The 17,993-nt window shown below is 43.3% G+C and overlaps 1 protein-coding gene across 1 annotated transcript; it reads right to left on the reverse strand.

Moving 5' to 3' along the window:
* Nucleotides 1-1,520: 1,520 nt before the first annotated feature.
* UPF3B (UPF3B regulator of nonsense mediated mRNA decay) lies at nt 1,521-17,110 on the reverse strand. The gene is made up of 10 exons (XM_047081887.1): nt 16,865-17,110; nt 15,823-15,929; nt 15,551-15,657; nt 11,792-11,890; nt 9,958-10,068; nt 8,909-8,952; nt 8,259-8,441; nt 5,787-5,947; nt 5,154-5,454; nt 1,521-2,556 (listed from the first exon to the last, which is right to left on the reverse strand). Exons 1-10 carry the CDS (start codon nt 17,018-17,020, stop codon nt 2,407-2,409), a joined length of 1,419 nt encoding a protein of 472 aa, XP_046937843.1. The 5' UTR covers nt 17,021-17,110; the 3' UTR covers nt 1,521-2,406.
* Nucleotides 17,111-17,993: the final 883 nt, after the last annotated feature.

A 17,993-nucleotide genomic window follows, 5' to 3' on the forward strand; every position in this document is an offset into this window, starting at 1 on the left:
CCCTAATGGTCACTTCCCTCTCCTTCTTCACTCTTTTCTCTTGGGTTAGGTAATACCAGAGTCTTCTGGTTTTTCACCTACTCTCTGGCTACTCCTTTTCTGTCTTTGTAGATATTTTTAATGTTTATTTTCTACTTGTGTGAGAGAGAGCACGGGGGAGGGGCAGAGATTGGCAAGGGGCACAGGGAACCCCAAGCAGGCTCTGCACTGACAGCAGAGAGCCCAACGCGGGGCTCGAACTCACAAACTGTGAGATCCTGGCCTGAGCCGAAGTTCGACGCTCAACCGAGTGAGCCACCCGGGCGCCCCATGTAGATACTTCTTTTTCCTTAAACATTTTTTTAATGTTTATTTTTGGGAGCGAGCCGGGGAGGAGCAGAGAGCGAGGGAGACACAGAATCCGAAGCAGGCTCCAGGCTCTGAGCTGTCAGCACAGAGCCCGACGCGGGGCTCGAACCCACAAACCGTGAGATCATGACCTGAACTGAAGTCGGATGCTTCCCTGACTGAGCCACCCAGGCGCCCCATGTAGATACTTTTCCTTCCCTGTCACCTTCGCGTTCTTCAAGGCTGGGCCCTAGGTCTGCTTGTTCTTTCTTTACCGTCTCACCCTAAGTGACTAAATCTAGACCCATGGCTTCAGCGATCACCTAAAAACAGATGAATTCCAGGGCCCCTGGGTGGCTCAGTCGGTTAAGCGTCCGACTTCGGCTCAGGTCATGATCTCGCGGTCTGTGGGTTCGAGCCCCGCGTCGGGCTCTGTGCTGACCGCTCAGAGCCTGGAGCCTGTTTCGGATTCTGTGTCTCCCTCTCTCTCTGACCCTCCCCTGTTCATGCTCTCTGTCTCAAAAATAAATAAATGTTAAAAAAAAATTAAAAAAAACAACAACAGATGAATTCCAAACCTGTATCTCCAGCCCAAGTCTCTTCTCTGAGCTCCAAGGTCCATTTATCCAGCTGCCCCCATCTCTATTTCCTACACGCCACTCACCCCTCACTATAACATGGTTTCTGCCCCCATCAGTTCACCGGTGACCTCAATACCGCCAAGCGCAACGAGCACCTTTCTTGTCTTCCGTCACCGCCACGCGGCACGGAACACCGGCAGCCACTCTCTCTGACGGTCTCCCTGCCCGTATTTGGGTGCTGTCTCCCAGTTGAGGAGCATTCCCTTCAGGGAACCTTTGATGGCTCCTCCTCTTTCCCTGCTTCTTGGGAAACTGCTTTCTCAAAGCCGAGGAGAACATGAAGCGGTGACTTCGGTAACGGCAGAGCGACGCCACCTTAGGGGAGGCTGGCAGGATGCCGTCCGGACATTCCGGTTCTTGAGGAACGAGAGTAGTGAACCATGATTTGATCTTGGTGGGCAAAGCAAAGGCCTAACGCTGGTGAAGGCAGAAGCGATTATCGCTCGTCCCCCTTCAAAATTCCCGAGAGGTGAATTCAGTATCAAAAGGCTCATCTCTCCAAATTAATAGCTAGTTAGTAAAGGTAATAAAACAAACAGACAAACACTTAGCTTCATACTTGAGTGATATTGGTATTTATTGACATCAATGCAAAACAAGCTAGGACTAAAAGTAGCTATCTGACAGGAACAGAAATTGGTGCAGTTTCCTTCCCGGAGAGGGTATGCCCTCAGATCATCGGACCTAAGATAAAACAAAGACTGGATTGTCAAGAACCAAACACAGGTTAAATTTTACTCATTAATATCAAAATCGCTAAAGGCAAAAAGGAGAGGTTTAAAAATATTCTTGGCGCTAAGCTCACATAAGCAAATAAAAAACTACAACTAATCCCCAAACTTCAGGACCCAGGATATAGACACGACATAATTCAGTTTTTGCACAGGCGCAAACGTGTTATACCCTTCACTGTCCTTGTACTACAATTACATGCTCGTTGCGTCTACGCTACACGGTCAACAGTTATCACCAACAATGAATGTAATTAGATCTGAACAAGACTTCACAGTGACTCTGTTCCACTCGGATTCAGAAAAGTTCAATCCAGGGTTTGACCAAAACCTTTGATTACAGAACGAGCTGTCTTTTTTTTTACTCTCCTCGGGTCGCACCTAATTAACTCCTCACTGGACATTTCCCGCCTGCAAACCGCACTGCGTGGCCCCTCCCTCATCTTTGACACTTTAAAATGACTTTGTAGGAACTGCATAAGAAAGTGAAATTGTATTTCCAACCTGAACCTGCAACCGGGCTCCTGCTCGGACGCAAAAAAAAGAACAACAAAAAAAAAAGAACGTACTCCTCTGCAGTGTACCTCACCAGCCCAGCGATCCCTTCCTCTGTCTCTATTCCTTTGCCCTGAAGGCACTTCTGGATTGCTTAATACGTGCTCTTTGGCTGCCTAGACAGTCAGGACACCTAAGGCCGTTTGGACTTATCACTCCTCTCCTCCTTCTTTCCTATGGCTAATACCACTTTCCTGCTTCTTTTCTAGCGCCACATCTCCAGACTTGGTGCCGTCATCAGGCGGACAGAGTCGGTTTCGGCTTCGAGCTCCTGGCTGGTAAAGCTGCATTGCCGGGCGATCCTAAAGTAAAATGAAATGTTAATGTCACAACATCGCCGCCAGACATTCCCAGGGGGTCTTCGGAGTCACGAATTATAGGTTGGTACGTACCCCGAAACAACCCCTACGAGACCAGAAACGTGAGGGCACAGGACACGACAGTGTTGATGGTTAACTTGCTTTTAACCTCCCGCCTCCTTTCCCCTCTCTCCAAAGAAGAGCAACCATTTATTAAGTATTATTGTGTACGCTGAGGGTAAGTTTCCAATAAGTCTAATTTTTATAACCATCTCAAGATGAGCTGAATTAGCTTGAATTTTCTTTACTTAGAAACCTCAGCCATCGCCTGTCTCTCCTCCTCATCCGTAAACGGACTTTAACATTCGCTACCACATAGCAAAGTTTTAGGAGGAAAACCAAAATGAAGAAGGCAAAGCCTTGGGGCGCCTGCGTGGCTCAGTCGGTTAGGTGTCCGACTGGATTTCGGCTCAGGTCCTGATCTCACAGTTCGTGAGTTCTAGACCCACAGTAGACAAGCTATCAGCACACAGTCTGCTTGGGATTCTCTCTCTCTCTCTCTCTCTCTCTCTCTCAAATAAATAAAAACCTTAAAAAAAACAATGCAATTAATTCACGTATGACACGTATGACAGTTTAACACCCCAGCTTGAGACTCTCTAGGTGGCTCTTTTGATCTCCAATTCCTAATAAGCCTCAACAAAGTCATCATGTACCTCTCGGTTCAAGTCATGTGTGTGGTTTATGATAGTGTGATCCTGGAAAACTTAGATGTATAGGTCCTTCTTAGAACTCAACAAAAAGATTACATGAGCCTTCCTTACCCTTTCTCCCTAGCGTCTGAAAGCTAGCCTTAAAGCATTAGTCTCAACTGAATAATTCCAGCAAAATGTCTCAATATTTTTATAAGATGAGATGTTAAAACAGACAAAGATTCCTGCACAGTATTTGAAGAAACGGATGATGGGGCTCCCGCTGTGCAAAGATGGGACAATTTAAACGTCAACAAGGATGATAACTGATAAAACCAAGTTGGAATCCATCAAATATTTCTAAATCCACAAGTTCTTATGACAAGGCAAAACTCACAGATGACCTAGAAGTTGCTGGGACCCCAACTCATTACTCTGAATGCCGTTGCATAAAGGGAAAGGATCAAGTGTCTATCTTGCCTTTCCTGGATACACTGAATTTCAGGCTAAAAATGTTTAGAATACATGGGTCAGGCTTACAATACCTGAACCTACCGATTGGTTGTTTGTTCAATTTCTTCACCCTGAGAAATTTTAAATCTATAGAAATGTTGCAAAACCTGCATAGTGAACACCTAGTACCCTTCTCCTGGATTCGCAATTATGAACGTTTTGTCATGTGCTATTTCAGCCTCTAGTACGTATTGTTTTCCATTTAAGTTGCACACATCATGACCCTTCATCCCTAAATATTTCAGCTTGTATACCCTAAGAACAAGGACATCCTATTCCATAACCACAATGCAATTGCTATGTATTGATCATAGCATTACACTAACGGGGCGCCCGGGCATCACACGTTTCCTGACATCATACGATAGGAAGTACACAACACCCGTCTATGAAGTATTCTTTTTTTTTTTTAATTATCTTATTTTTAAGTAACCTCTATATGCAACACGGGGCTCGAACCCACAACCCCGAGATCAAGAGTCGCATGCTCTACCGACCGAGCCAGCCAGGCGCCCCTCCATCTATGAAGTGTTCTCGCCAAAAATTGAGCCTGAATGTATTCAGGCCTGTGGGTGAGGAGCCGCCTGTTTTCATGAACAGAGTGTGGCACACAGCCGTACTCACTCTTTTCATATTATCTATACCTGCTTTCCTACGGAGCTTAGTGGTTGTGATAGAGACCATATGGCCCATAAGGCCTACAGTGCTTACCATCTGGCCCTTTACAGAAAAAAAATCGGCCGACCCCTGTTTTTCAAGATAGAACTACCAGTTTTCAAGGAAACGTAGAAGATAGACCATTTAGAGCTGAGAGTTCCACAGGACAAAGTGGTTTCTGCAGCAAATAAAGGGCAGGAAAACAAAAGGAGGGGGGATTGTTTAGGTTAAAAGAGACCTAAGGATACAATTGGTGGACCTTGCTTGGAGCCTATCAAGAAGTTACTAATGAGGCGATTGGGAAAAACGCAGTAGGTAGGGCGCTGAGGACTTACTAGTGTGTGTTGGGGGGGTGGGGTCGGTGTGAAAATGCTACCGGGTTCTATGAAGAAAAAGAATCTCTGTCTCTAATATCGACGTATTTAAAGAAGAAATTCTGTGTCTAGGATCTGCTTGAAAAGCATCAGTAGGGGCAGGGATGGGGTAGAGTAGAAAGCTTGGCCGGGAGCCGGTAACTGCTGAAGCGTGTGTCTTGTTCTTCTCTGTTCTACTTTTGTGTGTGTCTGAAATGCCTACAAGAAGTTAATCAAAGGACCGCACCGAGACCGAAAAAAGGTTGCAGACAGTTAAAGATCCCCTGTAAAAAGTCTGCCACACACAGCGAGCTGGCCCTCGCCTCTACACGTGCGAGAGGAGAGCAAAAGTCCTCATGGAAACAAACAGAACAAAAAGCACCACCTTGTTTCTTATGCGATCTCTCTTAACCACTTCCTCTTTCTTTTCAGTTTTTTCGGAGCTGCCTACGGATTCGGTACTTTCCGGCTTCTTTCCTTTGTCCCGAACCGCTTCTTTCTCTTTTTTCATTTCCTCTTCCTTCCTCTTAAAAGCCTTCTCCTTCTCATAACGCTCCTTCTGCCTGCGGCGCTCCTCTTCCTGCCGCTTCAGCCTCTCCCTCTCCCGCAGGAGGCGCTCTTGGTCCCGCTCGTAGTCCCGCTCCCGCTCCCGCTCCCGGTAGTCTCGGCCGCCCTCGTCTTCCGGCCTGCGTGGGGAACAGATCTCAGATGGCACCTCCAAACGCCGCCTGCTCCCTGTGGCCTGCTCCCGTGCACGGAGGCGCTCCGGTTAGGACGCGGCCACGACAGGTGACCTTGTGCTTTTGGAGCAGGGTGAAAAAACGCGAGCGTTTTGAAAACCAGTAACAAAACCCCTAAGTTCGTTCGCCCAGACTAAGATGCTAGAATATCTGAAACCTTTCCTCCTCATCCCCTGCACTCCCGCCCCCCTTCGGGCACCAGCCAGGACACAGCGGTAAAACTGGCACGTTGAAACAGGCTGAAAACGGAGTGTCCCAAGGAGCCCTCGGCCACTGACCTCTTAGGCTTTTCGTCTTTAGGCTCGCCGTCAGAGCGCTTGGGCAGTGTACAACTTTGCCCGCTGGCTCTTTCATCGTTCAGATTCTCTTTGTCTAGTTTCTTGGCTTTTTCTCTTTTGTCTAATTCTTTTTCATCTCCCTTTTCTGGCTTCTTGAGTAGCTTTAAAGAGAACAAACGTATTCTTATTTTCAAGGGTGGGACATTCTCTTCTGATTCTACCCGAGAAAACAATATTCCAAGTGATTTAAATTTAGCCTATAGGAGGCCTTTTTCTGCAGCTACTCTTAAACTTCCAGGTTAAGAACTAGCGCACGGAGAGCAGTAATTGACTAAAAGGAGGCTATGAACGTGGAAAGTGTTATCCACTCCAGGTGGTTTAATCACTTGTGGCAATAGGATCAAGACTCCTTTGGCTTGAAATGGGTCAACCTTTTAGTGAAACAGTGCACACTTCCAAGTATGCCTTCTGTAGCCAGCTAGCATACTGATGTAACTTGATGGGAAAATAGGCCACAAATCGAAGATGCCGGGCAGATCATTACTGTTGGACAGTAATGTTGGACAGCCGTTTGCCTGTCGTGCTTGGAGTGACCGATACCTTTGTCACCAAAGGAGGGATCCATTGCAAGAATAATTCTGCCTTGAGCCTGAGAATAACACACTTATGATGGTACGATCAGACATAATTTTCATCATTTGATTTAAAAATCCAAAGGCCTCACAGAACGGTGAGGTTCCGTCTCTACGGAGTAGGAACTCTGCTCAATGTCACATATATGTACATACACATGCATATATATGACACACATACATATGACAAAATGCAGTTCTAAAATAAACGTGCCTTACGAAGTCCAAATTGCTAACAAAACAGTCTCTTTCTCCCATCGCTGCCACAGACCTCTCTAGAATATCCCCAAGTGTTGGATATTCAGAGTGATTCTTAGGCAGAATAGAAGAATTTCGAGTCTCAGAGCGAAGGCATCATACAAAGGTTCATCTCAGGGTGAAGGCATCACACGAGTCAGCAAGCAAGAGGCAAAGCACCACAAGAAAGACTTGAGCATGAAGGCCTGCAGCACGTAGCCACGGCAAATGGCCAGTCCACACTGGACGCTACGGAGCATCGATGTAGTGAGGATACCATGTGCAGGTTTCATTGGAAGTGTTCTTATTTTTTCTAATGAACATCTTCGTTAGAAGCCAGGATGTTCATTACTCTATTAAGAACAATCGTGAAAGTTTCTAGTGTGGCTGGCTCAACCTTCTGCCTTGCTGATAGGAACAGCAAGTCAGGTCACTTGTGCCACGGCAGACAGAGAGAGAGAGATCGCTGGAAAGAATTAAGATGGGAATCTCCCCACCCTGCTGCCCAAGCTCCTTATCGCCTGTAATGAGCCCAGGAGAGACTTGGGGGAACACGCTCTGGCCATAAACTGCTTCATTTTGAGGAGGTAAGAGGAGGAGACCCTGCCACCATCTCCGTGAGATTTTCCCTTTCTCTGAAGGACTAGGCAGTACTCCCCCAGGAAGTTTGCTGGAAGAGCTGCCTCAGCCATGCCCTCAGAAGGGAAGCGGTAAGGCTGGGAGCTTTCTACAAGCTCGCCTCTTCCTAGGTGCGATGCGTTCATCACAATCAGCTGCTCCCAGATCCCCAGGCAGATGAGAGACGGTAACGGGGAGAATCATGTGAAAGGGAAGGGTGAACACAGGCTATATTTATCCCTAATACTCCCACAAGGCAGCCCGTTAGGAGAGGCATATGGAAAGAAAGAGCGATTTAGGCATGGTTGTCCTCTAGCCGTAGATTGTTAAAGCTTCCGGGTACCCAGCAGAGCATCAGGAAGTCATTGGGGCTTCCTTCTAAGGTAGGAATTGAAAATGGCTCAGATTTCAAGAAGACTCAAGTCAGTTGGAAGGAGTTTTCTACAGGTATCACTACCACCACCACCAAAAGGACTTATTATGAACTAAGACCTGTGTGTGTGACATGATACTAGGTGCTCTGTATCATGTACTTGGGTCCTTACATTTTTCTGATTCACAGCTTGTAACAGAAACCTGTGTACCTGAAGACAGTGGAAAACAAACAGATGAGGCAACTTCATGTATCAAATATGAAGGAAAAGCTGAATAAAACCCGTAATTCATGCCAGCCAGCCCTAAGCCCTTACTTATGAAGAACTGAGAATAATAATCCAAACATGGAACATTTTCTGTGATAAAAATAACAGATCTTCATGAAAAAATATCATGTAAATTACTTAATTCTTTTAGATTATCTTGAATTTTTAAAAACAATACCATTCGCATCATAAGAAGGATTTCTATTGGTTCACCTCCTCCCCCCCCCACAAAGACAAAAACAAATTAAAAAAAATTATGTTTACAACAGCACAAGATGCATGCATATTTAAAGAAGTACATGCAATTTTTAGCAACATGCAGTCAGCTCACATCATTTTCATACCTTTATCTTTGGTTCGTCCTTTAATTTGTCCCTTTCTGGAACTCTGTCTATCTTCTTTAGCTTTTCTATATCTTTCCTTTTTCGTTTTTCTTCTTCCTTCCACTTCCTCCTCTCTTCTTCTCTTTGTCTTTTTCTTTCTATTTCTCGCCTCCTTCTTTCTTCTCTTTTTTCTTCTCTCATTCTCTGGAAAGAAACATCCACATAAGCCTTCAAACAAGGTAATCATCACCAAAAACCTAATCCAAAAGTTATGGCGGGCACCCACTAGACGGGACTGTCTTTCCTTCCTACTTTCTACCTCTTTAACCCCCTCGCCACCCCACTGAGAATCTGAGAATAAAGACCAGGGCCTGCCAGTATCAGAATCTCCCCACTGTTGCCATGCCGTATCTCCAGAGGCTTTTAGGAAACCAAGGGAGTGTCTCTGGAATAAGCTAAAGACTGTCTGGGTTTGCAGAGTGCATCCTTGGCCCAACAACACGAAGGAGAGGGCCAGAGAGTGAGGCCAATGAGCCACATCTTTCAAAGAATCATGGTAGAAAAGGTAGCTGTTTCTCCGCTAGGATCCCAATTCAATGCTCGTATGCTTATGGACTACGAACTAGTGAAAATATAAAGTACCGAGAGAACTATAAAAACAAAAGGTTTACCTGCTTGTTTTTCAGGAAGCTCAAAAGTGGGGTTGTCTTTTTAGCTACATAAATGTAAACAGATTATTAATAATACTTATCAACCCCTAGAAAGGATTCCATTTTCTGACATTCCCTGCCAACCACCCAAGGTGGGAAAACTGTACCCCTTAAAACAGTTCACGAGTACATTATCAGAAAAGAGTTTTACAGTAGTTTACTTCAATTCTGAAGGTCTGAAATACATTTTTCAAAAGTGAAGAAATCCGAATTCAAGCAGTTTTTTAATGGACTAATTCCCAGTGTCAGTGAGAATTAAGTGCAAAGGATAGTCTCTTGTTTCAGACGGCAATATAAATTTGTTCAACTGGGAAGAAACTGGGGGAAGGCGCTAAAAATATCTCATCTTTTTGTCCCCATAATTCCACTTCCAGGAACTTATTCTAAGGAAATTATCAGAGATGGGCTTAGACTCTGCATCCATTAATAAGATCCATTTTAGAAAAATAATTTAATTTCCAATATCCTGAACAATGCTATCTAGCCTTGTAGTTAGCATTTTTGAAAGCCTACTTCCTTTGGATAAATTCCTAGGAGTGGAAATCCTGGGTCAGGGGCTATGCTTATGTTTGGAGCTGAGAGAGGAGTGACAATTTACTGCTAGGGCCAACGTCCAAACTAGAATTTCTCAAGGAGTTTTCAATTTGGCAGTAACGGACTTCATTTTTTGACATTTGCAGTTCACATGTTTCTCAGGAACGTGAGCTGCTTGTTACCAGAAAATACCAATTGATCTTCAAAGGCTTGCCGACGTCAAAACGTCCCGTGCGTCTTCAAACTTTTTCTACTTATATTTATGTGGCATTAAAATAGGTCACGGAGCATTTTCCCCATCTTATCAATGCATTTACATAATCCTGTGAGGCAGGTATTATCGTCTGCACTTTATAGCACAGAGGCTCAGAGAAGTTAGGGCCTTCCCCCTGGTCACACAGCTAGCAAGTGACAGAAGTAGGAGTCAGGTCTTCTGATGAAAAAGCCGTTGCCCTTAATTCCTGTTGCCCACTTACCTATTAATTCTCTATTTTTTGCTTCTATTTCCTCTAGCAGTGTCTCTGGAGTAGATGTCATTTTCTCATTATCTGCAGCATAACTTTCCAAAAATTTCCTATATTCTGGATCTAAATAATTGTTTCGGTAAACAGAAAATATAGCAGACTTTAAAAAAAAACTTTCTACATCATGGAAGATTAAAAATAAACCTAAACATACCCACTAGACCATTCAGGGCTTTATTGGCCTACTACTCTCGGAATTCCTACTCCCTATACTCACTCAAGTCAGGGATAAGCAGACACCACACGTTGTAACAGAACCTCCAGGCATGTTAAGTAGTTTGCTTTTAAAAGTTACTGTCCACCTAATCCAGACTCACACTTACGTGAGAACTGCAAGTTGTCGTTATGGGACCTTCACAGTATTACAGATGGCACGTAAGCAATTCCTGTATGGGCATACCTCACTTTAAGTAAACCCAACACGGGGCGCCTGGGTGGCTCAGTCGGTTAAGCGGCTGGCTTCGGCTCAGGTCACGACCTCACCGTTCCCGAGCTCGAGCCCCGCATCGGGCTCTGTGCTGACAGCTCGGAGCCTGTTTCAGATTCTGTTGCCTCCCTCTCTGTCTCTGCCCCTCCCCTGCTCGTGCTCTGTGTCTCTCAAAAATAAATACACATTAAGTAAACCCAACATATTGAGGGGGGATGTCCTAGATGTTGCACTGGAGCTGATGATTCCTGGAGTTTTCTCGACGCATCTGACATCAGAAAGGGTAACACATTGGCGTCATCCCATTGCTGGTATTTGGAGTTTCTGCGCACTGTGGGGCATGTCACTTGATCTAGTCTTCCAGATCCGAATCTATGATATAATCAGTCACTAGCTGTGTGTTGAATCTTTTCTGTGTTTTCTTTATAATACCCACTCTAATAATAAGTAATGGAAATCAAACTAGAGGATTCCAAACTATCAGATACAAAATGTTACAGCTAAGTCTATATCCAACATAACATTACACAGAGCTCAAAATCTGGATCCAGTTTACCTTACGTGGCAATTATTCCAGTTTTTCGGTTCCCGTATTCCAGTTCAATGTAATTACTATGTGTGCAGTTAACTGCATATGCAAAGCCCAGGAAAATAGGACTAGCCACTTCCACTACTTTAGGTTATGTTCCTCAAGTATAGAAAATTTTCCATCCCAGCTCTCAATGATAAACCTTCCCTCTCTATAAAAATGGAAATCAAAAGAAATAAATAAGGGGCGCCTGGGTGGCTCAGTCGGTTGAGCATCCGGCTTCGGCTCAGGCCATGATCTCACGGCTCGTGGGTTCGAGCCCCATGTCAGGCTCTGTGCTGTCAGCTCAGAGCCTGGAGCCTGCTTCAGATTCTGGGTCTCTGTCCCTCTCTGCCCCTCTCCCACTCATGCTGTCTCTCTCTGTCTCTCAAAAATAAAAATAAACGTTAAAAAAATAAATAAATAAATAAATCATCATCATCATAAAATACATTGAGACCTCAAAGAGTTGTACTTTGATACATCTGATTTTTCACCATTGTCTTCCAGTCAACAAACCAAAGGTAATTTACTGCTCGACAGTCAATGCTATATTGCTTGATGGTGAAGGAATGAGATGGCACCAGCCAGAGTGGGAACTCTACAGGAAACCCACTTCTATTCCGACAATTAAGCAAAGCTTTCACCAGTGAATTACATTTCTCACAAACTTTATTCTGTGTGTTTTCCTATTTAAAAGACTGGAATCCAATTAATTCCCACAAAGGTAGTAATTTTTTTTTTAAAAAAACCCAGGGCAATAGCATTACATAACTAGAGCTATACTGTACCATCATCGATAGTCCCAACTTTGGTATCTCTTTTCTTAGTCTTCTTTTTTGCAGCTTTTTGAAAAGGTGCAAATTCTACTATGGCAGGATATTCCTGACCTGTTTAGAAAAAAATACCACACTTGCTATAACAACAAAAAAGCCAAAAGTGGATACAAGAGAGTCAACCCACCATTCTCTAGGCCTCCTTTGACAGCAGTCAACTGAATAGGGCCCCTCAATGGGAATGAATCACAAGGGCACAAATCACATGGGCACAACTAACATCAGTATGTTACCAAAGGAGCCCCAATTTCACACTGATAACATAACGAAAAGATATGGCAGGGAAGTAAAATAATCATTTAACTTCAACTTTTAAAGTGTGATATTTTGATATGAGGGGGGAAAAATCTATAAATCAATGTTCGTTTAAAACATACATCAGAGGGGCGCGTGGGTGGCTTAGTCGGTTCAGTGTCCGACTTTGGCTCAGGTCATGATCTCACAGCTCGTGAGTTCAGGCCCTGCATTGGGCTCTGTGCCGACAGCTTGGAGCCTGGGGCCTGCTTTGGATTCTGCTCCTTCCCCTCGTGCTCTCTCAAAAAAGAAACATTTAAAAATGTTTTTTAAAATACATCAGGAATCTCTAGAATAGGCAAATCTGGAGAGATACAAAGAAGATTAGTGGCCACCTAGAGCTGGGGCATAGTTGGGGGAGAATGGAGAGTGAGAGCTAATGAATACGGGGTTTCTCTTTGGAGAGCGAAATGTATTCTAAGATCAGATTGTGGTGATGGCTGTACAACTCTGTGAATATACTAAAACCCACTGAACTGTATACTTTAAGAGGGTGAATTTTATGGCATACGAATTATAGCTCAATAAAGCTGTTATAAAAAATATGCCAGGAGACACCAAAAGCACAGTCAATAAAAGTGAAAAATCGATAATTGAACTACATCAAAATTAAAAACTTTTGTTTATCTAAGGGACAACAGAGTACAAAGACAACCCACAGAATGGGAGAAAATATTTGTAAATCATACATCTGATAAGGGGTCAATATATACAAAATATATAAATAACTCCTACAACTCCCCAGCAACAAAAAACCCAATTGAAAAATGTTCAAAGGACTTGAATAGACATTTCTACAGAGGTGATATATAAATGGCTAACAAGCATATGAAAAGATTAAAATATTACCACACTAATCATTAGGGAAATGCAAATCAAAACCACAATGAGCGATCACCTCACACCCATTAGAAAGGTAGCTACTAAAGGAAAAAAAAAAAAAAAACCACAGAGAATAACAAGTGTTGACGAAGACATGAAGAAATTAGAACCCTTGTGCATTACTGGTAGGAACACAAAATGGTGTGGTTGTTATGGAAACCAATATGGTGGCTCCTCCAAAGAATTAAAACTAGAATTACCATATGACCCAGCAACTCCACCTTCAGGTATATATTCAGAAGAAGTGAAAGCAGAGACTTGCGTAGATATTTGTACACCCACGTTCATGGGAGCATTATTCACAATAGCCAAAAGGTGGGAGCAACCCAAATGTCCTCCAACAGAGAAATGGTTAAGCAAAATGTAGTATAGACATACAATGGAATATTACTTAGGCTTAAAAAGGAGTTTCTGACCCACCCTACATGGCTCAACCTTGAGAACATTATGCTAAATAAACAAGCCAATCACAGAAAGTCAGACACTATGTGGTTCCACTCATATGAGGTACCTAGAATGGCCAACTTTATGGAGACAGAATGATGGCTCATAGAGGTAGAATGGTAGTTGCCAGAGGCTGGGGGGAGGAAGAAATGGGGATTTATTGTTTAATGGGTATAGAGTTCCAGTCCTGCAAGATAAACAGGTTCTAGGAATTGGTTGCACAGTGTGAATGTATTCAACTGAACTGTAGAATTCAAATGGTTAAGATGGTAAATTTTGTGTATTTTACCACAATTTTTAAAAAATGTGTACAAAAAAAAAGGAATGAGGTAATGATTATAGGCTACAACATGGATGAACCTTGCAAACATGTTAAGTAAAAGAAGCAGTCACAAAGGCTACATATTGTATAAATCTGTTTCTAGGAAATATGTACAGGAGGAGGAAGGGGAGATGACTAATGGTTATAGGATCCTTTTTGGAGTAATAAAAACATTCTGGAATTACATCGTGGTGATGGTTGTACAACTTTGTGAATATACTAAAAACCATGGAATTTTATGGTATGTGAATTGTATCTCAGTAAAAAAATACCCAAGCGACTGCTGGAAAAAGAAAATACACCAGACCCCTGTTATAGAATGATGTCATAAAGGATATAAAATACTATCATTGGCATGTAGACATAAGCCAGAATAGAATAAATAGAAATGACCAGAAGGCATCACAAAGAAGTCAGGGAGGAAGCATGGTTTTGGAAATCCTACTGAATACAGAATCAGATTAGTTTATTAACTGATATATTTGAGAAGGAATAAATAAATCGGACTAAAGCAGAAGGAATTGTGGAAGAGAGGCTGAAAAATCAAAAAAACAAACCAAAACCCCAGAAGTGAGGCCAACCTATGAAGGACCCTGACTACCAGGCTATGGAATTTGGACCTCCCCCCCCCCGCCCCCGTAACTGCTGTCTTAAATCACTATTTTCAAAAACATTAATTTCATGGCAGTGTAACAGACTGAACTTATACAGAAATGAAAAAAAAGGAAAATTCTGTAAGTTTAGAGACAATGGGTTGTCTAAGCGTTGGGAGGCAAGGACACAGTGTGAAAAGTATTAATAAGTAGATGAACGAGACATCAAAAAATAAACTGGAAAAATTCATCACTTGTTTAAATATAAGGGATAAAAAAGAGAGGAAAAAAGTTAAACATAACTCAGGTTTCCAGGAAAACATTGCTATCTAGTGGAATAAAGTTGGGAGTGGAGAAGTAAGTGGTTTCAGGGGTCTGTGGGGGCATGACGATTAATAAAATCTGGTGAAACACAGTGGAAATCCTTCAACTTTTCCTGGCATATTCCCTCACAAAGATTTCATTTTTACCAACTCTGAAGTAATACTGAAAAACAGTCCAACAAAAAGATACTTTGTTTGCCTATAATAGTTACAAAGACAAAAAAGGTAAGTGGGAAATAGCAGCTTGGATATCCTCTAGCTACAATGTTTCAAGTGGCAGATAATAAAGAGAGAGTTCAGGCAGAAGTTTTTCTTCCCTATAGAATCCTGGATACAAAGTGGGAGATCATGAAGTTGGATGTTTTAAGCACAAATACGAATCGGAACGTTGGACAGTGTTCCCAACTGGGAATTACTGGCTTAAAGGATTTAACCTAAATCGATCAATGTTGGTCCTTGAAGTGAGATGACAAGTAAATATTTAAAATTTGTTGTACAAGTTTAAAGAGCAGTTTATCAGTATTGCTGTTGAAGCTGGTAAATAGTCAAAACAACAGATCGCCTAATCCAGGGCGAAAAAAACTGGCCACAGGAAGAGAAAACAGTGGCAATTTCATTCAGTCGGTCAAACTACAGAAATAACAGGTTAATAAAAATATCCAAGGGCTGTGAAAAGTCACACATCTATTTATAAGACTGCAATAAGCTTAGTAAATGTGTAAAACTCTTTAGATGCTGCACATTTTATCACCGAGTTTTAGAAAAGCTATGAAGGCACTGAGAAAACACTGTGATACACACATTGTCTTAAACATACAAATGACAAAGAAACTCCCCTTCAGTTACAAGGACTCACCTTTATTGTCAAGGAATACATAACCATCAAAGCGATCCCTGAACAAAATAATGTCCTCTTGGTTTTTAAAGTTGATGTATGCTCTGGCATACATATGAGGATACAGACTGCAGAGAGGAAAGCAATTATGTAAATGTGCTTGCAGGTGTCTGAATTACAAGTATGCATATATTAAAGAGACAGGCTCAAAAATCAAATGGAAACAGTAGGGTAAAAAAGAATGAAAGAAAAATTTTCATTTACCCCCGCCCTCTTTTATTTATTCATTTTACCTAGTATCATTAGAAAAAAACTCAAAATAATCATGCTCCGGCATAGGCTGAAGATGTTCCTGAAGCTGCTCCTTGGTCAAAGTGGGAGGTAATCTCCGAATGACCACCTTAAGAAACGAACAAGGAAAATAAAATTAGTACAAATCCATTTCCTGTCATACCTGAAAGAATCACCAGCCCTGAAAAAAAGTTGGTCTTTAAAGGATGAGCTCACATATTAAAAACCCAGCAGAAAATTATTCTAACGTTCAGAATTAGTCAAGACTAATCGTAACGCTTTGTTTTTGTTTTGTTTTGTTGTTTTTTACAAACTCTTAGAAATAAGAACAGCAGAGAACAAGGAAAATCTTAGGTTCTGTTAAACAGAACCCAGCCGTTTACCAGGTTTTTGCATCATTTTCTATCACCCATTTTTCGACAGATGTAGTAACAAGAAATCAATAGGCCAATCCTGGTCTTTTGTGGGTACCACGAACATTTGATTTATGATCCCCTTACCACAGCCAACATATCCTAAAACAGAATCCTTCCTCATTCAGCATAGAGAATTCAAAACGCTAAGGAATACCAAAAGTTCCTTATTGCTCCCAAAATAAGATGAACCCGCCCCGCCCCCCCCTCCGACCATGAATCCCCCCACTCCCGCTCAACTCGCCTCCATTACTACTCTGATCACAAACTACTCCCACCCCCGATGGCCCCTTCACTATTTAATAATCCACCCCCCCACCCCCACCCCCATTAACCTTCTAATTCCTCATTCTCTTTACTATCGATCCCTCTTGCACTCTTCTCACAGCTCGGATCTCTACCTTCTCATCTAGGAATCCCTCCCTTTTCCTTCACTCGTACCCCGGGGCTTGGCCGACAGGGGCTCCCTCGATCTCGGGCGAGTGGGTGAAGACTAGGTGACGTGATTTTCACTCAGGTAAAGAAACAGAGGGGCAGACTGGGAGGGGAAAGAGGGCGGCCCCACTCCCAACCATCCTCGCGGGTGGCGGACCCGTCCCGCCCTCTCCCGGGCCAACAGCCGGCCAGGCACCTTGCTCAGCGCCTCCTTCTTCTCCTTATTTCGATCCTGCTTATCTTCCCCTTTGGCGCTGTCCCCCGAAGCTCCACCGCTGCTGCCCGTGGCCCCCGGGGGAGTCAACAGGGTTACTCGTTTCTCTTTAGGCCTGTGATCCTTCTCCTCCTTCATGGCCACGGCTTCGCTCCTGAGAACCGCAGCTCGGCCTAAACGCCGCTACGCCGGGCACCTACGACGCCCGGCCCACTCCCGTCTAGCTCCGCCCCCAACAAACGCCCCTAGTGATAAACCAGGCCCCGCGTTCCATTGGGCCCGGCCAGGATCTCGCGAGACTTCAGGGCGCCAGGCTTCCTTTGATAGAAAGGTCTTAGCACCTGGTCTTAACTTCCCGCCGGCGGAAGGTCCGCACAGCCCAATCCCCTGGTGGCCCAGACTCCCTCGGGGCCGCTCTTCGCACGTCATTAGCAACGCCGCCATCTTGGCTAGAACGACTCTTTCGAGGACTACAAATCCCGGCATACAACGCAGCTAGCTCCTCCTAGCCAGGCGTCTGGAGCCACAGATGGGTCAGTATTCTTATCTGTAAGTAAGTGGAATCCTTACTCTTGAAAGTTTAGTGTTTTTCAGGTCAAAAGATAGGTTCTGCAGGCTTCGTTTTCCTCAAGTAGCCCAATGTTATCCAAAATTTATCTCACTGGGGGAGCGACTTGTGTTTTCTTTTTTTAGACTCGTATTTTCTATTATTCATTCTAAAGTGTACTCTGAGCAACTTTGGAATTTCCTTTCCTTACCGTGATTAGGATTCACAGATACTTAATGAACACTCACCGTTCACTGGTATTTAAAGGACTAATATGACCAAAATGTATGAGATTTGTTTCCCTTATCCTTTTTTAAGTAAAAGAATTCTCTCATGCTTCATGAGGAGAAAATAAAATAAAACCCCCTTGCTTTACATGGGATTACCCTTTCTCCCGCTTTGAAAAAGGTCAATTATTCGCTTTTTATAATAGCCCCAAACTGGAGACGATCCAAATGTCTGCCAACTGGCGAACGAGCAAACAAAATGTGGCACATCCACAGAATGAAATAATACTCAACAGTGAAAATGAACTGATAACGTCTGTCAGCATGAATGAATCAC

The sequence above is a fragment of the Lynx rufus genome, unplaced genomic scaffold (genome assembly GCF_022079265.1).
Source record: "Lynx rufus isolate CCGP_SWC_20201006 ecotype Redwood Valley unplaced genomic scaffold, mLynRuf1.p SCAF_19, whole genome shotgun sequence".
Classification (NCBI taxonomy): Eukaryota; Metazoa; Chordata; class Mammalia; order Carnivora; family Felidae; genus Lynx; species Lynx rufus.